This window comes from Macrotis lagotis, chromosome 1 (genome assembly GCF_037893015.1).
Source record: "Macrotis lagotis isolate mMagLag1 chromosome 1, bilby.v1.9.chrom.fasta, whole genome shotgun sequence".
Lineage (NCBI taxonomy): Eukaryota > Metazoa > Chordata > Mammalia > Peramelemorphia > Peramelidae > Macrotis > Macrotis lagotis.
This window is the reverse complement of record NC_133658.1, coordinates 576,787,206-576,808,886: the sequence shown is the minus strand read 5'-3', so window position 1 is coordinate 576,808,886 and position 21,681 is coordinate 576,787,206. Positions and strand designations below refer to the sequence as shown.

Sequence of the window (21,681 nt, the reverse complement as noted above, 5' to 3'; positions counted from 1 at the left end):
GACCTATGTATTCTTTAGGACTATTATTTAGTTTACAATTAATTTCTAATCTTTGATTCAAAAATCTTTTTATTGAATATAATTTTGATATCAATAAAAAGATGTATTTAATATTTATGCTTTTCTGCATTTGGTTTGATTTGTTTTGGTCTGAGAGAGGATAAATGAAACTTACAATTTTACTACTTTCTTCTGTAGCTCATTCAACTTTTCCTTTATTATTCTAGTTGATATACTATGTGATATATATTCGGTAAGATAGTAGCTCATTTTCTGTGTTTTTCTATCGAAGTATATTTTCCTATTTATTTTTTTAATTAGTTCTATTTTTGCTTTTGTTTTGTCTGAGTTTATAATTGCTACTCTTGCCTTTTTTGTTTAGCTGAGATATAATAGATTTTTACTTTATCTAACCCAATTTGTGTCTCTTTCAAGTTTGTGTCTTGTAAACTACAACATTGTATGTTTTTTGAATTCTGGTTTCTAATCAATTTTGCTATCTTCTACCTATATACATATGTATATGCACAAGTATGTCTGTCTGTCTGTCTGTCTGTATGCATGTATTCTTTCCTTTAACCAATTGAGATAAGAATAAAGTTCAAGTGTCATCTCCTCTCTCCCTCCACTTTTCTCTCCTTTCATTTAGTCATCATATAAATGATAAAAGGCACTTTTCTCCAGTAGGCATAGAAATTTTACTTTACTATTCTAATTTACTTTTTCACTATTATCATTTTAAGAATCATCATATAGCCTGTCTTTTCAAGATGTTCTCTAATAAGTGGATGATAATCAAAAAGAGGATCTATAACATTAAATAAAGAAAAACATCCAGGGGAATTAATTTTGTCCCAGGTCACAATCTCCAAAATCAATATAGGTAAAGAGCTAATCAATCTGATATTCACTATATATTTGTTTATTAATGTACTTAGATCCTTAAGCCTCTTTCCTCAAAATGCTTATTATCTCTTCAGTGGCTGAACATTTCTTGAGAAGTCAAGGAAGTGGTAAAGAAGGGTGTTTTCTGTTTCTTTCCTAAGAAAAGGAAAGGAAAAACTCAGATAACTCAGGATGAAGTTTGTAGTCAAGGTCTCCAGATAGTCTAGCATGACAGAGAAGAAAATTATTGCATTATGTGAGATGCATTAACTGTTAGAAAAAGAAAGATAGTCTTTGTCCAAGCTTTCATATTCCACATAGTATTCTCTGGCATCAAGTAACTCATTGTTTCAATTGTTGGAGTGCAGTTGATGTGAAGAGAGTAGAAGTCATCGACTGATTGACCCAAATTAATAAAAAAAAAACTTCCCTCAGTCATAAAGAGACTCAACAGCATCTGCCCAATGAAGGTTAAAGGTTTTGTAATCCCAGCAGCTCCATGATGTAGACCTTGCCCTTCAATATCAATTACATCGTTCATTTCTCCTTCTTCCTAGTCGCTTTTTCTTCCTCCTCTTTCCACAGAGGCATCAGAAGATCAGGACACAAAGCTCCCACTGGAGAGGAAAACAGTTCACACAGAGAGTATCAGCAAAGACCCTGAAACTATTTCCTCGTTGATTGTATTTAAAAATATCAAACACACAGTGACAGAGGATCTATTGATTTTGTTGGTGGAGAATGTGAGTGGCTTCTCAGAAACAAATGGAGACTTTACAATAGAAATCATCCCAGAAGCTGAGATCGCTGTAGTTACTTTTCTGAAACCCATTGGTAAGACTGGATTAAAAATATGAAAGTACTAATTTGCCACCTTGGGATTCTGAGTAGCAAATAAATGTTCATTCCTGAAATTTGTTTTTTTGGGGGGAATTTCAGCAAAAAATAAATATTCATAAAGTCCCTACTATGTTCCAGGCACTGTTTTAAGTGATGGAAGTACAAAGAAAGCTAAAAGATAATCCCTGCCCACAAGAAGTTCACAATCTAATGGGGAGACAAAAAACAAACAAGTACAAATAGACTATATACAGATTAATAGAAAATAATGAAAAGGTAGAGGGCAATAACTCTAGGAGGTCAGGTTGTACTTTAGACTGAAAGGAAGACAGGTAAGGCAGTAAGTAAACATGGGAAGGCAATAATATCCCAGGAATGGGAGACAAGCAGAGAAAATACCTAAACCAATAATTGAAGTGTCATATTTGTTGAATAATCAGAATGCCAGTATCACTGGATCAAAGACAGGCAATGGGTAAGGTGTAGGAAGACTGGAAGGTTAGGAGAGGGCTAGGTAATGAAGGGATTTGAATTTGAAAGAGCAGATTTTTGTATTTGATCCTGCCAGTGGAAGGGAGTTTACTGAGTAGGGAGGTGACATGACTGGATTTGCATTTTAGGAAATATGGAAAATGGAGTGGAGTTAGAAAAGACCATCATCAGGTTATTGCAGCATTCAGACTCACCAGCAGATTATTACCATAGTCCAGGAATGAGGGGACATTGCTCTGGACCAGAATTATGTCAGCATCAGAGAAGAGAAAGGGGCCTATTTGAGAAACTTTACCAAAGTGAAATCAGCAGACCTGGGCAATAGATTGAATATGGGCATGAGAGATAGAGAAGAGCTAAAAAATTCTCTTAGGTTTCTAGCCTGAAGTATTACAAGGATAGTGTTGTCCTCTTTAGTAATGGTGGTGGTGGTTTAGAGGGAGAAAGAAAATGAGTTATGTTGTAGATCTATAGAATTTGAGATATCTATTACACATCCAGTTTGGGATATTTGAAAGGCTGTGGAGAAAAGCAGAGAGATTAGAGATGAAGAGGTAGATTTGAGAATCATTAGCATTAAAAGTAATTAAATCCATGGGAGAAGATGAGATCACCAAGTGAAGTGGTAATGAGGGAGAATAAGAGAACCCAAAGCAGAATCCTGTGGGACACCTTCAATTAGAGAGCATGATTTAAATGAGGATCCCACAAAGGAGACTGAGGAGAAGTCTTATAGGTAGGAGGAGAACTAGGAGCAGGTGGCATTCCAAAACATAGGTAAAAGAGAATTTTAAGGAGAAGATAATGATCAACAGTGTCAAGGTCTGCAGAGTAATCAAGGAGAACAAGCCGACAGAAAAGACCTTGGGTTTTGACAACTAAGAGATCATGGCAACTTTGAAGAGAACTATATCAGCAGAATGATGAGATTAGAAGTAAAAGAGAGTTAGAGGAGAAAAAATGGAGGAATGTATTGTAGGTGATCTTTTGATATAATTTAGCTATAAAAGACAGAAGAAAACACACAATAACTTTGTAGAAATAAAATATATACAAGATAAACTAGGCTAGTCTCAGGAAGGCCTTAAGGATTAAAGAGGATTGGGAAAGGTTTCTTGGAAAAGTTCATACCTTTGTTTAGATTTGAAGAAAGCTAGGGTAGCTTCTAGGTAGAAATGAGAAAGGAGAGTATTCCAGGCATGGGGAATAATCAGAGAAAATCCTCTGAGCAGAAGTGCCTTAGGGACCACTTTTTCCACAAATTTTTTATGATTCAGGTAACTTAAAGGGTCCTCTCCCTCCTTGTATTAATTTCAAAATCACAATTATTTCCTACAGGTTATTTTAGGGGTGTGTTTTCATTTAGAAATCTAGCTTTTTGTATTGAGTTTTAGCTCTCTAATATATTTTTCTTCCACAACTTAAAGCTAAGGATGCAATCACAGTTGTTTAATTTTTCATTGCAGATAGAGAGACAATTATTACTATTTGTGCCAAGAATCACAATGTAGGAAAACTTATAATTTCTGCATCATCTCTAGAAGTAACAAGAACTATTCTGGTGGAAGACCTACCTCCAGGTGTGAATGAACATTATATCACTCTTTTCTTTGAAAACCCCCAAAATGGAGGGGGACCAGTAACCAGAGTCCAATATTTTCCAGAGGAAAATTCAGCACTGATTGAGTTTGATGCATGCAAAGGTAATTATATTTAATGCTCACTTTATCTTGGTTTTTTAAAGTGATTGTTTTTCTCTCATAGATTCTAGATATTCATGGGATTTAGATCTAAAAATGGACCAGTCCTCAGTCATCATCTAGTTTGACATCTTCATTTTTCAGAGAAGGAAATTGGCCCAGGGAGAATAAATAACTTATCCAACAAGGTCTCAAAGGTAGTAAGTGTCAGAAGAATTATTTGAACCTAGACCTTTAAATTACTGAATCATTACTCTTTCCATTTGAACTTTGCTATTGCCCTTATGGTCATTTTGGCATCTGTACCTCAAAATAACTCTTTGAGGTAAGTACATGGATTTTTTTATTTTTAGTATATTCCTTTGATTTTACTAGAGTAGAGAGAATCTGGTACCTAACATATAGGTAGTGTCTTAGCACAACCTAAAGAACTAGAACTGCCCATTGATTGGTTGTTACCAATTTCTCTGTCAGATGTGTAGTAGACATTCATCTAATGGATTTTGCAGATGTAAGTAGAAAATTGACTTTTGATCTCAGAATGCATCAATACTGCTTCTGAGGGGAAAGAGATGACCAATGACAATACATCCCCTGCACACTCACAATGGTGGTGGTGTTCAATAAGAGTTCTTCTAGATTCAGCATAAACTATCTTGATGTTCCAAGAGCCATCAACATCCATCATGCATATTCATTTCATAAATATGGCATCAAACATGATAAAAAAAGAGAAACAACTATTGTTAAGATAATTGACTTAGTGGTCATTATAATGACTCTCAAAATTGAAAACACAAAAGAATTAGAGAAATACCTTCAAAATAAAAAGGACTCAAACTGTCAAGAGCTGACAGAAGAGATATTAACTGAATCTCAGCTGTAGAAGAATCACCAAAGAAAAACTTTCCTGGTTTTGATCGGATTTGATCCTGATCAGATTAATAGAATTCTATCAAACTTTTAAAGCATAATTCATTTATTATTATATTTTTTGAATAATATTTTTATAATTTTCCCAATTACATGTAAAAATAATTTTCACATTCCTTTTTTAAAAACTTCGGGTTCCATATTATCTCCCTTCCTCATTTTGCCCCCCTGAAGTAATATGTAATTTGATATACAATTATACACATGTCATCCTGCAAAATATATTTACATGTTAGTCACATTATAAAAGAAAACACAAGGGACCCCCCCCCCACACACACACACAAGAAATAAAGTGAAAAATAGTATGCTTTGAACTGCATTCAGATTCTATAAGTTCTTTTTTTGGAAGTGGAAAACAATTTTTCATCTTCACAAATTACTTTTTTTAAATTGAAAAAGTACCCTACCAGAATCATTTTATGTGACAATATTGGCCTAAGATATAAATCAGAGAAAGATAAAACATAGAAGGAAAACTATATCCACTAATGAATATTTGTTTCAACAAAAACCCTTTCAAATAAACTATAATGATTGTTCCAAAGTATTTAATAAGAATATAAGGATAGTTTAACATTAGGAAAATAATCAGCATACTCATATTAAAAAGCAAAATATCAAAGCCACATAATTATCTCAATAATCACAGAAAAATAAATCTTTATTAAGGTACAGCTCTTTTTTCCTAAAAATTTTCCAAAAATTCTAGAAAGTATAGGCAAAGATAAATGTTTTAAAATAATCATAAAAAATATAAAACTGAAAGCAAGCATTATACATAATAACAAAACATGAGAACCTTTGCTAATAAATATGGGAGTGAAGCAAAAATATTAATTGTTCCCACGAGTATTTGCTAAAATTCTGGAAACACTAGCAGCAGCAATAAGAGAAAGAAGTTTAAAATCTTAAGATAGATAAAGAGGAAATAAAACTATCCCTAATGCTGATGATATGATGCCAAACTTTGAAAATCCTTGAGAATCAGCAAAGATACTAATCGAAACTATTAAAAGCTTCAGCAAAGATGCTGGTTAGAAAATGAACCCTCAAAAAACAATTCATTCTTAAATAATAGCAAAACCCAAGAAACAATAATAGAGGGGAAAATCCCAGTTCAAGTTACTACAAAGTATATAAAATAACAAATAAAGTATACACACATACACAATCACACACACACACACACACACAACTTGTATAAATTCAATTACAAAGTACTCTTTAAAGAAGTTCAGATCAGAAACAGATTACAGAAGTAGATAAAACCAAGCACTAAAATAATGTTCAAATCAAGAAGTGATATTAGAAGATTGTTGGTTGTCCTTCATTCTCAAAGAGAATCAGAATGACTTCACTAAGTTAGAATCAAATTACTGTGTGTCTGATTGCAGCTGATCAGACCAATATAAGCTTGAAATGCTCTACCATAAGTTGGGCACAAATAGGTCATATGAATATAGGGTGGATCCCATAAATTTATACATCTTGTGTATCTTTTGAATAATGTGCAAAGAAATAAACTGATTATAATGCGCTATCATGGCTACAGGGAAGTTCAAGACAAAAACCAGGAAGAAAAGAATTACTTGTAAACATCTACAAGCAAAGCTTTTAAGAAAAGAAATTCAGCTGAGATGCAAGTCTAATAATTCTTTTTATTTTTTTATTAAAGATATTATGTGAGTTTTACAATTTTCTCCCTAGTCTTACTTCCCTCCCCCCACCCCCAAGGTCTAATAATTCTTTTTTTTTTTTTTAGGTTTTTGCAAGGCAAATGGAGTTAAGTAGCTTGCCCAAGGCCACACAGCTAGGTAATCATTAAGTGTCTGAGATCAGATCTGAACCCAGGTTCTCCTGACTCCAGGGCTGGTGCTTTATCCACTACGCCACCTAGCTGCCCCCCAAGGTCTAATAATTCTTAAAAGAGCTAAAGTTAGAATTTAAAAAGGAGTAAAAATGATATTTAAAAACTAAGGGAGGGTTAGCTAGGTGGTGCAGTGGATAGAGCACTGATTTGGGAGTCAAGAGGACCTCAGATATTTAATAATTACCTAGCTATATGACCTTGGGCAAGTCCCTTAACCCCATTGCCTTGAAAAAAGTAAAAATATGAGAGCAGTAGAAGAAAGATTGGGAAAAAGATAAAAGATAGTGGAGAATGCTATGAAAAGAGAATTAAAATCTTGGAAAAAGATGTAAAAACCTTGCTAAAGAAAAAATTGCTTGGAAATTAGAATGATCCAAATGGAAGCTAATGACTCCAAGAAATAATAAAAAAAAAATTATAAAATCAAGAAAAATGAAGATAATGTAAAATATCTTTTGGAAAAAAAAGAACTGACTTGGAAAACATATTGGAGATAATATAAAACTCAGGGGACTATCTGAAAACCATGACCAAAAAATTAACTTAGACTTATTTCAAGGAATCATCAAAGAAACTGCCCAGATATAATGGAATGAGAGGACAAAGTAGAAATATAAAGAATCCATTATGCATCTCTTGAAACAAATTCCAAAATGAAAAGTCTTAGGATTATTGTAGGCAAAATGCAGAGCTCTCAAGTCAAGAAAAAAAATGATATACACAATCAAATAGAAAGAATTCATATACTAAAGAATCATAGTCAAAGATTTAACAGATATGGTAAGGAATAAAGAGTTTAGAATGTGATATTACATAAGCTAGAGAATCTATGCTTGCAATCAAGAATAAGCAACTATCTAAATTGAATATGATTTCATAAGAGAACAAATGTATTTTTATTTTTACTTTTTTTTTTTTAGTTTTTTGCAAGGCAATGGGGTTAAGTGGCTTGCCCAAGGCCACACAGCTAGGTAATTATTAAATGTCTGAGACTGGATTTGAACACAGGTACTCCAGGGCCGGTGCTTTATCCACTACAACACCTAGTTGCCCCAAATGTATTTTCATTGAAAATTTCTTTACTTCCAAACATTCCTAATGAAAAGATCAGAACAGAGTAGAAAATTTGAAATACGAACACAAGAATAAAAAGAAATGTAAAAAGGTAAATATGAGCAAAAAAATTGCAAGAGACCAAACAATGTTAAACTGTTTACATTCTTATATGGGCTGATGATACATGTAGTCCCTCAGAATTTCATCATCACCAGGAAGCATAAAGGTAGTCTAATTAGACAGAGTGCCTGGATATAATTTTGTCATGTTTGGATGATCCATCTAAAACCAAGATAAAATATTATCCATAATAAGGATAAGCTAGATGTTTTCCCAATAAGATTCAGGAGGAAGTAAGAATATACTTTATCAATACTACTATGCAATATTGTACTAGAAATACTAGCTATAACAATAAATAAATTGCCTGGAACAAGAAAACAAGAAAAGAAAATTTAAAGAATAAGCACAATTAATGAAGAAACTTTATTATCTCTCTTTTTTTTTTGTAAGGCAATGGGGTTAAATGGCTTGCCCAAGGCCAACACAGCTAGGTAATTACTAAGTGTCTGAGGTCAGATTTGAACTCAGGCCCTCCTGACTCCAAGGCTGGTGCTCTATCCACTGTGCCACCTGGCTGCCCATATTATCTCTTTTGTAGAAAATATGGTGACTTTTTAAGAAAACTCTAAGAAGTCAACTTGAAAAAATGAATCAAAACAATGAACTTTAGCAAAGCTATGGCATATAAAATAAACCCACACAAATTACCCACATTTCTGTATATTCTCAACAATTTTCCTAATGGAAAAACTAGAAAGAGAAATTTCATTTAAAATAACTTTGGACAGTATAAAATACTTGGGAGTCTTCTTGACAAGCATACAGAGGAACTATATGAACTAAATTTCAAAATATTCTTCACACAAAGACACAACTAAATGGGAGAAATATTAATTGCTTGTGGGTGAATGACTACCTAAACTATTTTATGTATTCAATATACCTTTCAGACTAATAAAATTATGGAACTGGTAACATAATAAAAATAAAAAATCATCTGAGAGAATAAAAGGTCAAGATTATTAAAGGAGGCAATAAAAAAATAATGGAAAGGAAGGGGACTAGTAGTACCAAATCTCAAACTATACTTCAAAGATATTATCATCAAGACGATTAGCTACAGGATAAGAAATAGAGAACTTGATAAGTGGAATAGATTAGATAAATAATATACAGGAGCTTAAGAATATAATAACTTTGTGTTTGTTATAACCAAAGACCCCATCTGTTGGGCAATAACTCATCATTCAAAAAAAACTATTGGGAAAACTGGAAAATAATCTGGCAGAAATTAGATACAGACAAAATATCTTACTGTATATCAAGATAAACTCCAAATGGGCACATGATTTACACATAAAGGGTGATAGAATGAGCAAATTAGTGGAACATGGAAGAAATTATCTGCTATCTATAAACAAGTTCATGACCAAATAAGAAATAGGTAACTTTACAAGAGGAAAAATGGATAATTTTTATTACATAAGATTAAAGAGGTTTTACACACACACACAAAAACTAATGAAGCTAAAATCAGAATGAAAGCAGGAAACTGGGGGGAAATTGCTCTGCAGCAAGTTTTTCTAATGAAGGTCTCATTTCTAAGTATAGGGAACCATATTTTTTCCCAAATAGGGAACATATACAGTACCAAGTCAAATTTACAAGAAAAGGAGTCATTCCCTAATTGACAAATTGCAAAAGGTTATAAAAAGGCAGTTTTCAGAGGAAGAAATCCAGTCTATCAATAGGTATATGAAAAATTTTTTACATCACTAGTAATTAGAGAAATGTAAATGAACATAATTTTAAGGTACCATTTCACACCCATCATAATAGCAACAATGTCAAAAAGGAAAAATGACAAATAGTTGGGGGGACTGTGTGAAAACAGGTCTGTTAATAGAGTTTGTAATAACTAGTCCTCCATTTTTGGAAAGTAATTTTGGACTATGGCCCCCAAAGCTGCTATGCTTGCTCTTTGACCAACAATATTGTTACTAGTTCTATATCACAAAGAAGTCAAAGAAAGAGGAAAAGGATCCCAGTGTATAAAACATTGCTAGCAACTCTTTTTGTGGTGATAAAGAACTGGAAACTGAGGGTATACCCATCAATTGAGGAATGACTGAACAAGTTATAGGTATCTGAATATACTAGAAAACTATCATGCTGTGTATGATAAGGTAAAGGTTTCAGAAAAACTTAGGAAGACACATAAACTAATGCACAGTGAAATGTGGAGAATCAGGAGAATAATTGGTACAATAACAGCAATATTGAGAAAGAATTAGTAACTCTGATCAACCACAATTCCAAAGGACTCACTAAAAAATGTTCTATCCACTTCCAGCTGTGGAGCTGCCAATCTCGGTATGGAAATTAAAGCATATTTTCTTCTTTATTATTTTTGACATGGTTAATGTGGGAATTTGTTTTTCATGATTTGTAATAGGTTTTGTTTTTCTTGCATTCTTATGAGTGAGGAAAAGGAGCAAGTTAGTGAATTTGGAACTGAAAATGAAGTTGAATTTTTTTTAAAAAAGACTAATCATGATTCCTCAATAGACAAGTGGTCAAAGATATGAGTGAAATGATTTTAAATGAAAAATTGCCAAATATTCATAGCCACATGAAGGAATACTTCAAATTGTTAGTAATGAGAGAAATGAAAACAACTTTAATATTTTATCTCACACAGTAAAAAAATGAAAAAATGACAATAATTAATGTTGGGGGTGTGTGGAATGATAGGTATACTAATTCACTGTTGTTGAAATTGCACCATGGTACAATCATTTGGGAAAGCAATTCAGAATTATACAAATAAAGTGCATAATTTGAACCTTTGAACTGAGACTCTATTACTGAGCTTATAATTCAAAGAAGCCATGATAAGAAGAAATTCCAATATATAAAGAATTATTTTCAGTAGTACTTTTTCTGAATACAAAGAATTAGAAACAAAATGAAAGACAATAGTTTGGGAAATGTTTAAACAAATTGTGGTGTATCAATGTGATAGAATATAGCTGTGGTTTTAGATGTATGGATTGTGGGGCAGCTAGATGGAATAAAAGATAGAGCACTGACCTTAGGACCTGAGTTCAAATTTGACTTCAGACATTTATTATCTCTGTGACCCTGGGCAAGTCATTTAATATCAATTGCCTCCAAAAAGAAAGAAAAGAAGAAAGAAAGACAGAAAGACAGAAAGAAAGACAGACAGACAGAAAGAAAGAAAAAGAAAGAAAGAAAGGAAGAAAAAAATGAAAGAAATGATGAGTGTGATGAATACAGAGAAGCATGGGGAGATCTCCATGCAAGGAAGCAGAGTTAAGTAGAGCCAAGAAAACTATATACCCAATGACTCTTGTTGCTATTCATTTGTTTCAGTTGTGTCTAAATCTTTATGACCTCAATTGGGGTTTTCTTGGGAAAGCTACTGGAGTGGTTTGCAATTTCCTTTTCTAGTTCATTTTATAAATGAGGAAACTGAGGCAAATAGGGTGAAACCAAGGGTCACCCAGTCAGTAAGTGTCTGAGAACAGATTTGAATTTAAGTTTTCTTGACTCCAGGCCTGGAATTCTGTGCACTGTAGCTCCATCTAACTGCTTCCCCAAAACAATGGCAACAACAAAGCATATGGAAATGGCATATACAAAAATATCAAAAGTGAATGTAACAAAATTAGAAAGACCTAGCATGACCCAAATGAAGATGACCCCAACCTTTTGAGGAGCTGGGAGATCCACAGGTATTGCATATTACATTATATATTTAGATTTTTCAGTGTGTTTTTTCTGGTTTTCCCTTTTTTTCCTTTGAAAAATGCTATTTGTTTGGTAGGATGGCTCTCTGAAAAGGAGAGGAGGAAATTAGGGGAAACTATGGTGTTGTAAAAAACAAAAGACATCAGTTAAAAAATTTTGAACCCTCACATTTATGTAATACTTTAATATTTTCAAAGATTATCTCATAAAAATTTGCCAAAGTAGGTGATTTAAGTATTATAAGCTCTATTTTACAGATGAGGAGTCTTCTAAGTCAGAGAGGTTAAGTGACTTGCCAGAGACCCACAATTAGTCAGTGCCAGAGCTAAGATTCACACCCAGGCCAACTAACTTCATGATCTCTACTTATTCTCTGCAGTGGCTTACATTATCTACCAAGATATTCTAACAAATTTGAGCCTAATATCCCTTGTCAAACAATTAATTTGTATTTAATATACAAATATTTCTTAAATTAGACACTTCAGTGTTATTTATCAATTAGTTTCCAATGCTATTATAACAAACTGATTATAGCTTGGTAAGAACATATTTACAAGGAAATTAGTAAGTTAAAGTGACAGAAAAAGCAATTAAGTTGAATTTAAAGTAGAAGTGAAGTAATTCTTTTTTCTTTTTTGTAAGACAATGAGGTTAAGTGACTTGCCCAAGGTCACACAGCTAATACCTTTCAAGTATCTGAGGCTATATTTGAACTCAGAACCTCTTGATTCTAAGTCCAGTGCTCTATTCACTGTGCCATCTAGCTAGCCTTTTCTATGAAAAGATAATTTCTTACTTAAAACACTTTTAATGCAATTAGAAAATAACTTTTTTTAGAGAATGAATTTTTTAATTTAAGTTTTTTCTTTATTTTTAATTTAATTTCTTTTTTTTAGTGCTTGACACTATATTGACAAAGAAGCTTCTCTTCAACAAAAGTTCCATTTCCATGTTTCCATTCTACCCTATTTTGGGTATTGCTTTATATGGAAAGGAAAAGCCATCAATGAAGCTGCCAGAACCTATAACAGTGCCAATTGAGCCTTATCTGTTGAAGTTCTTACAGAAAAATGATCAATTAATTGGAGAGATAACTAGCACCATGGAGAGAGCTCATTGTAACCTAACATGGCCCCAACCTAATTGTAAAAAGTCAGAAATTATACTCAGTCCAAAAATTATGCTGCATCCTTCAGCCACTCTAGTCATCCAAAGAACAAAGAGAAACATAATCAAAACGTGGAGTGAGGATGTTTCCAAGAGAATCAGTTGTCTAGAGTCTGAATACCAGGTAAATAAGTATAAAGTGGATCCAATGGTATGGGAAGATATCAGAGATAGCTTAGAAAATGAGAATATATTGATTGAGTTTGATAAAATTCAGGAGACAGTAATCATGGTAGGAAGACTGAAGGATGTGCAAAAAACTGATCCACAAATGAGGACTCTAATAGAAAGAGCCACCCAAAAAATGGAAAGGGAAAAACAAAGCACAAGAGAAAAATTTTCTGTGTGTCCTAAGAGGTTTTCCATTTCATACAACAACAAGTTAGAAGAAATTCTTCACAAGAAATACCCAGAGTTGGAAGTCACATATGATGCTCTCACAAAGAGTATTTGCCTGAATGGATTGGCTGCAGATGTATACAAAGCAAAGAGTGAAATTCTGGAGAAGCTACAGAGCTTGGCTCAGAAATCCCTCCATTTTCCTCCTGGGATCATTCAGTTTCTGCAGCAGGTAAACAATGAGACATTCTCTGAATCTCTTTTTGGAGCTGAGAAAATTCCTGCTGCTTATAAGTTGGAGGGTGAAGCAGTAGTGCTGGTTGGCTCCTCTCCCCAAGTTCTTTCAGAAGCTGAGGAACATATGAAAAAAGTTTTGAACTTCAGGTGCATCAGCATGGTAGATGGTGAAATTGTTAATGATTGTGAATGGAAAACACTCACTGACAATTTAAATAAGAAATTCAATAGTTCCTCAAAGACTGTTATAATACAACAACAAAATTCAGATATTGGAGTTAAGATAACAATTGCTGGTTATGTTAGTCAAGTATGTGAAATATACCAAGAACTTTATGAATTCATTAAAAAAAACACAGAAATACAAAAATTTGTGGCTGTGATTTCTTTAGCAATCATAAAGTATATGAAGAAGGAAAATAAAATCTGGAATGAACTGAAGAAGAAAAATGTGAAGGTCAGTTTCAAAACTCAGGGTAACCAAAGAGGCATTTTATTGAGTGGTCCCAAAGGAGAAGTGATAAGAGAAGTGGCCATGGTTAAACAAAGATTGGATTCAATACATGTTGAAAATGTTGGCCTTGATCAGTCAGGTGCTGAAATCTTCAAAGACAGACAATATACAAGAGAAGCAAAACTGAAGCATAATTGTTTAATTTGTCCACAAGAAGATGAAGAAAAGAGCAGTGGGGGCAGTATTGATGAACAGAAAATCCATTGCAAGATAACCTTAGAATCTGGAATCTTACTTACTGTTCAAGAGGGTGACTTAACCCAGTTCTTAGCAGATGTGGTGGTGAATGCAACAAATGAGGAACTAAAACACCACAGAGGCCTGGCAGCTGTCCTCTCCAAAGCAGCAGGCCCAGAGTTACAGAAGGAGTGCGATGAGATAATCCAACAACAGGGTAAACTCTCTCCTGGCTTGGCTGTTGTCTCAGATGCTGGACAGCTCCCCTATCAGGAAGTGATTCATGCTGTAGGCCCCCAGTGGAAGCAAGAACGTATTCAGAGGTGTATGCAGCTACTAAAAAATGCTATTATGGAGTGTCTTTATCTGGCTGAACTCCATGGGCATGTTTCAATAGCTATTCCAGCTCTTAGTTTTGGCTTCCCCTTAAAAGAGTGTGCAGAGACCATCATCCTGTCTATCAAAGAAAACTTCCAGGACCCCCAGTACAAACATAGCTTAAAAAAGATTCATCTTGTTGATTCATCTGAAGAGGCGGCTCAAGCTCTTTCTAAAGCTGTGGAAAACGTCTTTAAGCATCTCTTCCCTGATATCAGATCAATGCTGTGTACTCAATCAGAAAACCAGGAAACCAATCTGAGAAAAAAAGCTGAAAATAGAAATGTGCTGGCCTCCATTCAAACTAGAGAAGGTCTGAGCATCTTGTTGATGAAGGGAGATATTCAAGACACTAAGGTGGGTATGCCCATTAGGAAATATCCCTCAAGGTGATTTTAAAATTGAAGTACCTAATCCCCTAATTCTCTAGAACATATACATGCCCAGCAAGTTATTATAGTGAGGCTAAAGTGAATTTAGCCTGAGGTTGAAGTTAAACTCTCCTGAGTGTATAGAAGCTGAGCAAAACTCAAAAGTATAAGCATTTATTAAAAGCTATTTATTTAACTGGTCGATATGACTTATAGTTGCTTTAAAATATATAAAATTTCAGTTTGTTATCCTGATTTTTTCTTCACAAAACTCTTTGCTTAAAGGGCATATAGTTAAGAATCAAAGTTTTTTGAATGGATAGACTTATAGAATTATGCCATGTGTTGACATAACTTGACTTCTGTTAATGTAGATGGTTAAAACCAGCTATTAAAATGGAGGGGGGGGGGCAGAAAGGTCACTTGCTCAAGGTAGAATTTGATCTCAATCTTAACAGAATCCAGGGAAACTAAGAGGACATGGTGATGGGGCAAAGCTTTTATTTTATTTTATTTTATTTTATTTTTTTTTTTAGAACTTTTGCAAGGCAAATGGGGTTAAGTGGCTTGCCCAAGGCCACACAGCTAGGTAATTATTAAGTGTCTGAGGCCAGATTTGAACCCAGGTACTCCTAACTCCAGGGCTGGTGCTCTATCCACTGCACCACCTAGCTTCCCCCATGAGCTTTTAAGCATGAGAAACAGTCTTTAGAAAGGCACAGAGACTGGAGATAGTGTTATGTTTCAAGAACCATAAGTGGGCAGGGAGACCTGAGAGGAGAGTATTGCAATATTCCAGTTTTGAGGCAATAAGGGCCTGAGCTAATGCTGTGGCTATATAGAGAAGGGACTGTACATAAGAGATGATGTGAAGGAAGAAATAACATTTGGAAATGGATTGATGGATTAGATATGATGAGTGAGTTAGTATGAGTAATTAAGAATGACAGCAAGATTTCAGACCTGGATAACCCACAATTTGAAGGAAATTTAGAAGGGGTGAAGTGCGCGAAATAATTAATGTGCTCTATTTTGAACATGTTGAGTTTGAGATGGCTGTCCAAGAAACAATTGGAAATATGTGACTAGCTCAGCAGAGGTGGGAATCATCTACATAAAACTGAACTTTGTGAAGTTATCCTGATCTCATCAAATCACAAAGGAAGTGCTGATGCCTTTGAGTTTTCTCCTGACAAGACAGTAATTAACTCTTAGTTCCTTAATAAGTAATATTTCTCTCTTGCTACCAGGTGGAAATGTTTTAGAATGAGAGAGAATATTGACATCATCAATCCCACAAGAAAAAATAAGTTGGAAGTGTACTTGAAACAGTGAGGTATCTTATTGAGAAAAGAACTAGTTCTTTTTTTTTTTTTTAAGATTTTTGTAAGGCAAATGGGGTTAAGTGGCTTGCCCAAGGCCACACAGCTAGGTAATTATTAAGTGTTTGAGACAAGATTTGAACCCAGGTACTCCTGACTCCGGGGCTGGTGCTTTATCCACTGCACCACCTAGCCACCCAGAACTAGTTCTTAAAGGAAATAATTCAAATAAATTAACTTTCTGTACTCTACTTAGTTTTGTTGTTGTTTTTTGCAAGGCAAAGGGGTTAAGTGACTTGCCCAAGGTCACACAGCTAGGTAATAATTAAGTGTCTGAAGCTGGATTGAACTCCTTATTCCAGGGCCAATGCTCTATCCTCTGCTCCACTTAGCTGCCCCTGGATGCTACTTTCTTTACCAGTAAAATGGAGTTAATAACACTTGAACCCCAACTCTAGTGGTTATTGTGAAGGAAGTACATTGTAAATTAATGACAATAATACTTTTTTTAAACCACTCAACCATTCTGACTACAAATTTATGTTGCACAATGTCAAGTGGGACTTCACTGCTATTAGACAATCCTTCTATACCTGATTATCCTTTCATAGCAGCTCTTCCAAACTTTTTTTATCCCTTTTCAAATCTTCTGTGACCCTCCCTCTCCCAGCTCTCTCAGTTAATAACTTTGCCTCATACTTTTTAGAAAATATTGAAATCATTCACTTTGAGTTCCATCTCCCCTCATCTTCATCTCCTATGATTAAAATTATGTTCTGACAATTCTCAAATTTACCTATCCTGTCTCAACCTCTCTATTGGCTTCAATCTCACATGTCTGAGTAGACTCATTATGTCTAAAATCAAACTCATTATCTCCCCCACCCCAAAAGCTTATCTTCTCTCTTCTTACATTGCCTGTTAATGTAGAGAGAGTGCAATACCATCCTCTCAGTCTCTCAGATTTACAAACTAGTAGTTATCCTTTAATTTTCCTTCTCTTGCACTCCCTCTCCCCATATTCAATTTGTTGCCAGAGGTCAATCAGTTATACCTTTGTCCTTTTCTCTCCTCTAATAACTGCCACCTCTATAGTACATATCCTTATCACTTGTCTTAAACTATTATAGTAACCTATTGGTGGTTTTGACTGCCTCAAGATTCTCTTTTTAAAAGTGATTTTCTTAAAATGTAGATCTCACTGTGACATCCTGCAACTCACTAAACTAATATTACCTATCACCTCCAGAATCAAATACAAAACTGTCTGTTTGGCAAAGTTCTTTATGATGCAGCCATTTCCTGCCTTTCCAGTCTAATTACATCTTATTCCCAGCACCTGCTGACACTGGCCTCCTGATAATTTCACAAACAAGACACTCAATCTCTAGGTTCTGATCATTTTTTTTCTGGCTGTCCCCCATCTCTGAAATAATCTCCCTCCTCAGTCCTACTTACTAACTTCCTTTAATTCTGAACTAAGATCCCAAATTCTACAAGAAGTCTTTCCCAATCCCTCTTAACTCCAGTGCCAGCTTTCTCTTAATTATTTCCTAATTATCCTGTATTTGACCTCTTTGGATATCATTGGAGTCACAAAGTGTCAGACATGACTAAAACATCTCAACAACAATATATTTGTTTGCATGTTCCCCTCCCTTTAGATTGTGAACTCCTTGAGGGCAGGGAATATGTCTTAAACTTCACATTATGCTTGCATTTAGCATAGATGGTCAATGAATGTATTTTGATATTATTTGGTTTTTAATAAATTTTTTAATTTTTGTCTTTAAGACTGATATTATTGTCAACTCCATTTCCTCGGATTTTCCTCTTAATGGAGGAGAACTTTCTCAGGCCATATTGAAGAAGGCTGGTCCATCTCTTCAAGAAGAGCTAAATGCAGTGGGGAAAAGAATGGAACTGAAAAAAGGATCTGTTCTTCTGACCAGTGGCTGTAATCTGAACTGCATCTTTATTCTCCATGCACTAATTCCTGTGTGGGATGATGGAAAAGGTCATTCACAAAAGGTAGAGAAATATTTAAATGGAACACCCGTGGCCATGGATATCCAGAAGCTACTCCTGATTCTTGAAACTTTACAGATCATAATCCTCCCTAAACCATAACTTGTGAACTCCTACCAATGTGTTGTTTTACAAGCTTGTTAAACACCTCATTTGAAGCCAAGGCTTTCAATAATATACCATAGTAATTCAAGAAACAAGAGAAGACTCCCCTTAACTTTTTTTTTGCAAGGCAAATGGGGTTAAGTGGCTTGCCCAAGGCCACACAGCTAGGTAATTATTAAGCGTCTGAGACCGGATTTGAACAGGGTACTCCTGACTCCAGGGTCAGTGCTTTATCCACTATGCTACCTAGCCGTCCCCTCCTTAACTTTTGAGCCCACTTTCCCATAAATACAATTCACTCTTAATGAAAAGAATGAGCATGCATATATGGATTAGTCATGGGGCATACATATATGGTAAGCATTTGCAATCTTAAGATGTGGATGAGGATACCTAGATGAAACTCACAATCTGTTGTGGAGTAAGAATATGGTGCTTGTTTTTCATAGACTGATTTTCTATAAGCATCGTATCTCTGCTCTTGCTAGTTTTCAAATATATATATAGCTATTTTTAGAAGCTTCTAATTTTTTGTTAATCATCCTCTGGGGACAGCTAGGTGGAGCATCAGCCCTGGAGTCAGGAGTACCAGAGTTCAAATCAGGCCTCAGACGCTTAATAATTACCTAGCTGTGTGGCCTTGGGCAAGCCACTTAACCCCATTTGCCTTGCAAAAACTTAAAAAAAATTATCCTCTGGATGTGTTATTTCTATTTTTAATTTAATTTGCCCTCTTCTTTCTCTTCCCCTATTCTGAATTAATATGAAACTTAGTGATGGTTCTCCATTGTTTTTCCCTATTCAATCTTCTCTCCTTTCTCCCCCCTTCCCCTTTTAAATCCACCATTATCTCCCAAAGACATAGAAAACAGATACTTCTCCCATAATGGTAATATCCTTCTATCATGGTCATTTCTAGCACCCATATACTCCATACCTTAGGTTCCCATCTTCTCTCTGCCTACTCACCCCACAAGTACTTTCTTCCTAAAATACTCTAGAGAAAATTCTGAAAATACTCTTTTTAAATAAGATGATAACATATCTGATAAATGGCAGGTTGCAGGAGAAGCAAATTTTAGGTACTAGGACCCAGCATCTTTTGGTTCAGAACTTTCTAATTGATATTTTGTTTTATTTTTCCAATTACATGTTGTGAAAGTTTTTCAACATTCATCCAAAAACATATTTTATAAGTTATATAATTTCCTTCCACCCTCCCTTCCCATGCCTCTCCCCTCAGTGAATGAAAAGTCTAGTGAACATTTTACACATAAATTTATGTTTAGCATGTTTACATATTAGTCATTTTCGTATTAGGACTTGGGACGTACGGAAAAGAATGAAAAGCATGGGATAGGAAGGAAAAGCATAGAAGAAATTTTTAAAACATAATTTTCATTTAGATTCTTTAGGGTTTGTTTGTATGTGTTTCGTGTGTTTTTTCTTCATCTGGATGAGGATAACATTGTCCATAGCAGTTCTCTCAGGGTTCTCCTAGCTCTCTGAAATGCTGAGAGACTCTGCATCCATCAAAGTTGATCCACTCATAATGTTGTTATAAACGTATACAATATTTTCTTGGTTTTGCTCCCTTCACTCAGCATTAGTTCCTGTAATTCTTTTCATGCTTCTCTAGAGTCTGACCATTCATGGTTTCTTATAGAATAATAGTGCTCCATACCTTTAACATGTGTATCTCTCTGCTTCAAATGTGTTTCTTGTAAACAACATATTGTAGGAATTTGGATTTTAATCTATTCTACTACCCCCTTCCATTTTATGAGAGAGTTCTTCCTATTCACATTTACAGTTAAGATCCCTAAATCTTTATTTCTTCCATGTTCTTTCCTTGTTTGTACTTTTCCTTTCCTCTTATTCCTCCTCACTAATGTTTTGTTCCCTTTCCCCTTTAACTTTTATTTTTAGCTTTAACTTAGTTTTCACTTGCACCTCATCTCTCCCTTTTATCATTCTCTTTTCCCATTTTCTTTTCCTCCCCCTTCCCCCTCCCCTCTTCCCCAATTTTCCTGTAGGATAGAATAGACTTTAAAACTCACTTGGGGGCGGCTAGGTGGCTCAGTGGATAGAGCACTGGCCTTGGAGTCAGGAGTATCTGAGTTCAAATCCGCCTCAGACACTTAATAATTACTTAGCTGTGTGGCTTTGGGCAAGCCACTTAACCCCATTGCCTTGAGAAAAAAACTCACTTGGGAATGTTATTTCCTGTTTGAGCCAAAACTGTTGAGTAGGATTTACTCAATGTTCACACCTTCCCTTTTTTGCCTCTGCTATAATTGGTTTTTGTTTCTCTTCACTAATACCTAGTCTTCTAGTATAGTCATTCTTTTTATGTTTATATTGTTTATATTTTTTATTTATCTTTTAACCCTGTCTTTTACTTATATTCCCTTATATTTATATCTCCTTATATCATTTATCTGACTTGATGAAAGTACTCTCAAAGTATAATCAATCAAAGATTGATTAATTGATAAACTCAAAGTACTGTAAAATTACAATCAAAAGTTGATTGATTGATTGACAGGCAGCATTACCTCATAATGACTAAGTACCCTCCCCTCTTCTGTCTCATTAGAAATACACTTCTCAAAAGTCACAAATCATCAAATTTTTCAAGTACCCTCCATGAACACACAATCCTTATGAGCTAGAGCATCATACAAAGCCAAATCATTTCATGAAACTTCAAGCACAGCATATCTCTTCATGATCTTTTCATGTGCAGTTCCTCTAATTATACTCTTTCCCTCCATCTCTATAGGACTACAACCATAGCTTAGCAGCCCTACCCAAGCAAAGTATCAGGTACATTCTCTCCCACTATCCCTTTAGCACTCCAACCTTGGTGCTAAAAACTGTTAACTAAAGTATGGATAAAATCACTTTCTAATCTCTTTATGTCACATCCTTTTCTCCATTGTCCTATAAACCTCTAAGTATCTAGTAAAGTAAAGTCAATTGGGATTTAATTATGTATAGAACCTTTAAGTACTCTAAGTACTGGGACACCTTAAAGTTCTCTCTTAAGCACTGATTGGGGGGCTGCTAGGTGGTGCCGTGGATAGACCACCAGCCCTGGAGTCAGGAGTAGCTGAGTTCAAATCCAGCCTCAGACGCTTAATAATTACCTAGCTGTGTGGCCTTGGGCAAGCCACTTAACCCCATTGCCTTGCAAAAACTTTTTAAAAAAAAGAACTGGAAGGTATGGGAAATACTTGTATAGGACTACCCAGAATAGACTGTCCTCATCAGAGAATGGGCTGAGCTCTCAAGAGCAAAGCGGAATTAAATTAGCTCAAAGGAGATTTATAACTTTAGAATAAATACCCCAGGTATCACTTGGACTATTTGTACCTGACCTGTGGTAGAGCATTATGAGCTCATATTGATCTGATCAGCC

The 21,681-nt window shown here is 34.8% G+C and overlaps 1 protein-coding gene across 2 annotated transcripts in view; it reads left to right on the top strand.

Annotated features, from left to right (window-relative positions):
* The window catches only part of LOC141507209 (protein mono-ADP-ribosyltransferase PARP14-like), a 93,510-nt gene that overhangs the window by 10,999 nt on the left and 60,830 nt on the right, over nt 1-21,681 (top strand). For both annotated transcript variants that reach the window (XM_074214656.1, XM_074214657.1), the window contains exons 4-7: nt 1,471-1,719; nt 3,684-3,920; nt 12,516-14,788; nt 17,919-18,155. In XM_074214656.1, the coding sequence (XP_074070757.1) occupies nt 1,471-1,719; nt 3,684-3,920; nt 12,516-14,788; nt 17,919-18,155 (2,996 nt within the window). The remainder of the gene's footprint in view (nt 1-1,470; nt 1,720-3,683; nt 3,921-12,515; nt 14,789-17,918; nt 18,156-21,681) is intronic.